The sequence below is a fragment of the Chaetomium globosum genome, genomic scaffold (assembly GCF_000143365.1).
Source record: "Chaetomium globosum CBS 148.51 scaffold_6 genomic scaffold, whole genome shotgun sequence".
Lineage (NCBI taxonomy): Eukaryota > Fungi > Ascomycota > Sordariomycetes > Sordariales > Chaetomiaceae > Chaetomium > Chaetomium globosum.
Genome location: NT_165981.1, coordinates 3,025,429 through 3,031,811, shown reverse-complemented (window position 1 = coordinate 3,031,811; position 6,383 = coordinate 3,025,429). Strand labels below are relative to the sequence as shown.

The 6,383-nt window shown below is 55.7% G+C and overlaps 3 protein-coding genes across 3 annotated transcripts in view; 1 reads left to right on the top strand and 2 right to left on the bottom strand.

Moving 5' to 3' along the window:
* Positions 1–400: 400 nt before the first annotated feature.
* On the bottom strand, positions 401–2,492 carry CHGG_09289 (uncharacterized protein; the record flags this gene model as incomplete). The annotated part of the gene is made up of 7 exons (XM_001227215.1): positions 401–739; positions 818–886; positions 1,357–1,686; positions 1,754–2,000; positions 2,057–2,125; positions 2,182–2,194; positions 2,312–2,492. 7 exons carry the CDS (start codon positions 2,490–2,492, stop codon positions 401–403), a joined length of 1,248 nt encoding a protein of 415 aa, XP_001227216.1.
* A 2,242-nt stretch (positions 2,493–4,734) lies between these two features.
* Positions 4,735–5,664, top strand: CHGG_09288 (uncharacterized protein; the record flags this gene model as incomplete). Its single annotated transcript, XM_001227214.1, has 3 exons — positions 4,735–4,746; positions 4,805–4,993; positions 5,164–5,664. 3 exons carry the CDS (start codon positions 4,735–4,737, stop codon positions 5,662–5,664), a joined length of 702 nt encoding a protein of 233 aa, XP_001227215.1.
* Positions 5,665–6,290: 626 nt separating this feature from the next.
* CHGG_09287 (uncharacterized protein) overlaps positions 6,291–6,383 on the bottom strand; it is a gene marked incomplete at both ends in the record, with an annotated part of 3,293 nt that continues 3,200 nt past the window's right edge. The window contains one exon of the mRNA XM_001227213.1: positions 6,291–6,331. Within this exon, the coding sequence (XP_001227214.1) occupies positions 6,291–6,331 (41 nt within the window). The remainder of the gene's footprint in view (positions 6,332–6,383) is intronic.

Sequence of the window (6,383 nt, the reverse complement as noted above, 5' to 3'; positions counted from 1 at the left end):
TCTTGGTCTCTACTTGATCCCTGTCCCCCCTTTATAGGCCAAACGATTTTCAATCACCCACCACATATTAGCCCCCGTTAATTGTAGATCCTCAACTCAGGCCCCGCCGCCCCTATGTCCAAAAAATTCAACACAACCAAACACCTTGGGTTCGGTGGGGGGGGGGGGGGGGGGGCGGAAAGACAGGTTTGAGAAGCCGTTGGAGAAGGTCAGAGGATGGGAATGAAATGGAAGGTAGTTGGGGGCGAGAGTAAGGAGTGGGGATGGTTTGTTGAGAAGGGGTTGAAATGTTTCGGGAGGCAAGTATATCTCACTTCTCAAGACGGAGGAACGGTAGGGGGCTTTGAGAGGAAGTGCAGCCATTTCTCGATGAATAGGTAGTGAGAAATACTAGCAAGCTTCAATTTTGTCTACGCAAACTGAGAACAAGACGTTGCGCCCCTCCCTCGATGCTCCTAGGAGCGAGATGGATGACGGCGATGAAGGCGGATATCCGTGCAGTATCCAGGAAATGAAGAAAGCGGCCACCAAAGCGATGGGAGAGTAATAGCGTATCATCAACGGCAACGTGGTCGCGACAACCGACATAACGAACTCCCTCGGAAACAGACATGTATTGGGTTGCGTATAAGAAGTACGGAACCGCCCCTTCCATGTCATCCGGCAAGCCCTTAGTATTAGTGCTCATCCCAGGGTGTGGTGGTATTCTCGGTTCCAACACGAGCAACAGGTTCAGGATCTAGCGAGAGTGTAAAACAACTTACCCCTGAGCTTAGGCGTCGAAAAGAGAAGAAAACAGAGAGTTAAGTCAACAAACCTGCAAGAACTCCCGCAGTTCGGACGGGCCTTGCCTCTTACTCGATTTGTTTGGAAAGAAATATCCCCCCTGATACACAACATGGCATGTGATTATGGTGGCATGGACCACAATGCACCCGCTGCTTGAGTGCCCACAGGCAACTGACCACTATCCCCTACCTCCTTGAGAGGAACCTCTCCCCCCCAAAACATAGTACTTTGACCGAATCGCTTCCAAGATCTTGGTGGCAACTGAGACATGCGGGCACAGTTTCCGAAAGCTTGATACATGTCAAGTTACGGAGTATTCTAGCAATCAAACAGAAGATAACCCCATGTATACCCCCGTTCTCCCGTCGTATGCACATATCCAAGTCCCTCATAGCCATTACATCATTCCAAGCCCAAGCCCAAAAGGTATCCCTCCCCCTAGGACACACACCCACCTCCCCTTTAAACAACCACCGCCACCACCGCCGCCACCACCAACCCCAAGCACGCCGGCACACCCAACACAACCCCCGCGTTAATGCCACCAGGACCATCCCCACCACTCACGAACCCGGTCGGCGCAGGGGAGAAGCCACCACCACCCACCGACTCCGAGGGCTCATCATTCGAACCGTCACCGCCGCCGGTGCTACCATCATCACTGCCGCCAAAGCCGGACGACGTGCCGTCGTCGCTGCCGTCGTCGGTCGGGGTGGGGAAGGTCTCCTCCGAGTCGGTCGAGGTGGGCTCCGGGGTCGACGACGAGCTTGGCCGGATGAGCGTTCGGCTCGTGGTGCTGGCGTCGTCGTCGTCGTCGTCGTCGTCGCCGCCTGAGCTACCGCCCGAGCAGGTGCGTCCGTTGCGGCAGCAGCCGCCGGGGACGCAGTAGTAGCCGTCCTGGAGGAAAAGGGGGATTAGGGGTTGGGTTCTGGGGGTGGGATTGGGTTTGGGGGTGCTTGCTTACCCTGCAGTACTTGCCCAGGCCGATGCTGCAGCAGGTGCCGTCGCTGGGGATGCAGTAGTCCGAGTCGCATTCCATTCTGCCGGCGCCGCAGGTGTCGCTGCCGCTGCCGCCGCCTCCACCACTATCTCCGCCCCCGCCGCTGCTTCCGCCGCCCGAGGACGGGGAGCACTTGTTGTCGCTCGTGCAGGTGTAGCCCGCGTTGCAGTAGCCGCCCAACGGGCAGCAGACGGCGCCCTCGGGCATGCACCTAGGGAGAGAGTTAGTGGGGGTTAAACAGTAGTGAGGTAGAGGAGAAGGTCTCACCTAAGGCCACAAGTCTCGTAGCCAGGAGCGCAGCTGCTTCCGCCGGCACCGCGGCAGGTTCTCTCCATCCTGTTCGGGTTAGCAATCGTCCTCGTTGTCTAGCTCACGTAGGTGGGAATACGTACCGGGCAGCAGCCGCTGGTGGGCATGCAGTAATATCCGGGGTCGCAGAATGACTCTCTCTCCAAGTCTATCATCGGTATCGTCAGCAAGAACTCGCTCGCGGTGTGGTACTGAGAAGAGAAGGGCACTTACGCAGCGCAGCACACGCTGGCCTGCGACCATACACCTCGAGCCGCAGGATTCTTCGTTGGAGCGGCAGCTGGACTGACGGACAAGCAGCCAGCGGGGTTGGGCGAGGTTCTTGACGTTCGCTGTCGAGGACGTCCAGAGCAGTTGCCATCAGAGCACGGGTTGCGACTTCGGCGAAACGCATCGTGACGGTCTATTATTCCACGCAGAACTGCTGTGAGAGCTTGCGCTGCTTGGTTCTTCAGACTGGGGGAACCGGGGCTTGAACAAAACAAACAGAAAAACACGGCAAGCCACCAGCTCCGAAGCAGGGCAGCAAGCCGGAACTTTATCCCCCCCTCCCCCCCAGTTCCCAGTCCCCAGTCCCCAACATTCCCATGCGGCTCACAACCCCAGTTCAGCTCCCAGCAAAGGCAAGCACTAGCAGCCCTTGGCATATGCAACCCGACCTCAGCCCGACGCCACACCTAGCCTAGTCGAGAATGGCGGCTTCGAAAGAGACACACCGATAACTGCCTTGACACCGAGCACTCCAATCGCTCCCTGGGAAGCTCGGCTCGTGTGTGCTGGGCCGCGGCCGTTTTGGGCTCTGCCCATGTGGCGAGGGCATGACTTTGTAGCAATGAGGGCATCAGACCACTCAAACCGACACACTGCTATGCAGTGTAAATGCAACCCAACCACATCATCCTCTCGTTCCAGTTTGCTCGGCGAATCGAAACCCTGGCAGGGCGCAGGTTTGAACGTGGCACCGCGATGGTCCAACGACTTTTGGAGATGGTGTACGAAGTACAGCCATGGATGTCACGGGATGAATTTGGGACAGAGGAGGCGACAAGTCGACAAATTGACAAGCTGACAAGGCTGTGATCGGCAGCTTCTCGTCAATCCACAAATATATTGGAAATGCCTTTGGAATGGGCTGGCCTACCCCTGCGTCGGCTAATTCTGGGATCCCGTGAGTGAAGGGAGGGTTCTGTGTGGTGTGACGGGATTGAATTGAGCCGCATGGGAGAAAAGCGAGAGATGGCGAGGTTCTAGCATGTCTGAGGTTTTTCCAGGGATGGGCTGGGGAACCAAAAGCTTGGCGTATCGTTAGGCTGGGGCTGTGCCTGTATTTCGAATGCGGGGGTGGGTTTGCTGGCGGGCACGTGGGGCAGGAAGGTCCAGATTTCCATCCTTCCAAGAAAAGCAACAACCGTGTCAAGCAAGGACTGGAGCAAAGGAAGGTTGAATTATAACATATTTTGAGCAGGAGAAGTCAAACAAATGGCATAAAAAAAGAAAGGAGAAAAGAAAAGAAAAGAACGAGCAAGCGAAAAGCCAATCAACCTCGTCGAGATTTGGTCGAAAGGCCCGAGAATTCGGTTTGGTTCGAGGTAGAACCTCCGTCAGAAGTTTGTTTCCTCGACGTGCACAACCTCTACCATCTGCCTGCCCTGGAAGCGGGTGGTTATGTCTGACAGTATGGGCCAGCCACCACCTTCGTCGCGCCTAGATACTAGGGGCCCTTACACCCCCACCTGGTATTGAACCACCGCGCTCCTTGCCTGGGTTCCCGTCTGGCAGAGTATACGATATATATCATCAAATCTTCCCCACTTACCTCGTCCGCGATACAAAGGCGGAACGGAGATCGGGGACCATGGGTTTGGTCGAGCCTTCCTTCTATTGGTATTGGTCGCCGTCACAGCGGCCGTGGGCTTGGATGATACAGTTGGGCCGCCGCGATGTGCGAGCAACAAGCGATCTGCAAACAACAAAAATCGGGATGATCACCATGTATACCACAACATCGCAAGTTGAACCCTCCTCTTCTGACCCTGGGTTCCTCGCGAGAACACCACCAGCGGACTATAGAGTGGGGATCAACACCCCGAGACCGCGGAATTCCTACTTCTTTCCTCGGAACATTCGCTCCCTCCGGCCTTTCCCCGCCGACGCCGCCAGCTCCGCCTACGCCGAGGTACTCCAGGCTTCGGTTCGTGACCTGTTGCAGGAGGAAACTTACGACTGGACCTTAGTTTCTATCCTCGGGGTACACGACTTACGTACTCCCGGGCCGGTTCGGCCCACCATCCTCATCATCCTAGCCCACCGCTCGATCTTGGTTGGGCAGGCGACAATTCTAGTTCGCCGCGTCCTGGATATACAGAAGCAGTAAATCTCCTACAACTCTTCCTGGAAATTCTGGAAGTGGAATTACACGTCGTTAACACGCCCTGACCAGGTTGGGAATTCAAGACCTATATAATCAACCTGTACAACAACGCCAATGACATTGAGAACCTTTATTTCCCCGACAGACTTTTTCCTGGCTCAAACATCGGCAGCGCCAAATCGGGCGCAGCTGGGACTCTCGGCTTTTAGCTGATGCTTGAAAGTCCTAAGCTCGGTGAACACTACTTTGGCCGCTACCTGTCATCATGTCTGCTCGGGTATGTTTTGGTCTTTTTTTTTTGTTTCGAAAGATGTGTATTAATCATCGACATAGAGATGGCCGAGCCGCTCAAGGCCTTGCAGGTTGAGATGGAAGCACCTGCCTCAAGTGTGCGGGTACAAGGTATCGCCAAAATGATGGAGGCGCGGGCGGCTGATGATGCTGGTTTATTTGACGGCGGCCCCCATCCCGCCAGCAATCCCATCCCGAACCGTATAAAGTTTTATAACTCCCACCTCGGCCCGGTTATACTTAGCTCGGGCATAGGTAAAACTACTTCCGTTGCCACCGCAAATAATTTCGTGCTCCTCTATCCGCATCCAGTCCGTTTCCCCGAAGAGCTCAGCCAGCTCACAAACGTTTGTACTCTTCAAAACCGAAGCATTCACAACTGCTAACTCACAAACCACTACAGGATCCTTCACCATCGACACGCTCCCTTTTGGCAAGCAGAGGTCATCGTGCTGCTTGGGCGGACGCAGAAAACAAGGTCTTCAAAACCGGCGCAGCCACCGGCACCACATACGGCAAACTATCCACCATCCAAGCTGACTTCCGCTTCACGCGGGAGTTCCCCGATGCCGCGCTCGTCTCGTTTGTATCCACGGGGCTCGTCGTCGTCGACGAGACGCCCGACAACCGCTTTGCCAGCCACGGCGACTCCGGCGCCGTGATCCGCGACGGCAGAGCCAAGATGCTCGGCGTGGTGTGGGCGGGGGTCGGACCTGGTCGCGAAGACTACGGCGACCTCGCTTTGATTGGCGCGAGTCACTGGTCCCTGCGGCTCTCGACCATCACGCTGTGTCTCCCCATGGGGCCGTTCCTGCGAGCGATGAAGGCCGAGGTCGACAAGGCGTTGCCGGGCCAAAATGCGAGGCTTTTCCCGCTGCCTAACTCTTTTGGGCCCGGCATTTAGCTTCTATGGTTGGTGCTGCATGTTCTGGATAGCGAGAGCAGCGAAAGGGTGGGTGGGTGGTTGGCTGAGCGTGATTTTTCTGTCGGTATCATATATATGATATTAGCCAACCATCACATGCGCACATACATATTCCCGAGTGTTTAGCATTCCAGGAATAGATTTGAGAGAATTCCTTTCCAACTCACTCCAGAACGCGTTTCTGCATCCCTTCATCTTAACAAATCCACTCCCTCTTGAAGAATGGTTTCCCGTTCCCTGCGTACGTGACACACTCCCTTCTCCCAGCCCCCAAGCACAAGTGCAAGTCGGTGGCTCAGTCTCAATCGAGACGGCAATTAACAAGTCAATTTTCTGGAGGGAAGGTGTATGGATGGGAGGGGGAGAGGTCGTGTTGGGATGGGGCGGGGGGTGGGGGGGGGGGGCAGGGATGGTCGGTGGAAGCCGCGGTCAAAGCTGGAGGCCCTGCGTGTGTTTGTGTGTGTGATGTTTCATTTCGCTACTTGATGCCCTCCGAGCCAATCCCTCTCCGACAATGTCATCGACCGCAAGCCTCTCCCACAACCCCAGGGCCCCTCTGCCTTTACACTTATGACTGGGTCAAGCCAAGTCCATCGCTACGCAAGTTAACGAAAGCCCTCGCTGAGGCCTCTCCGAAACGATGAGACTGTTTTCAGATTCATACAAGATCATGTGCAAAGACCGCCGCTTTGTCCTCC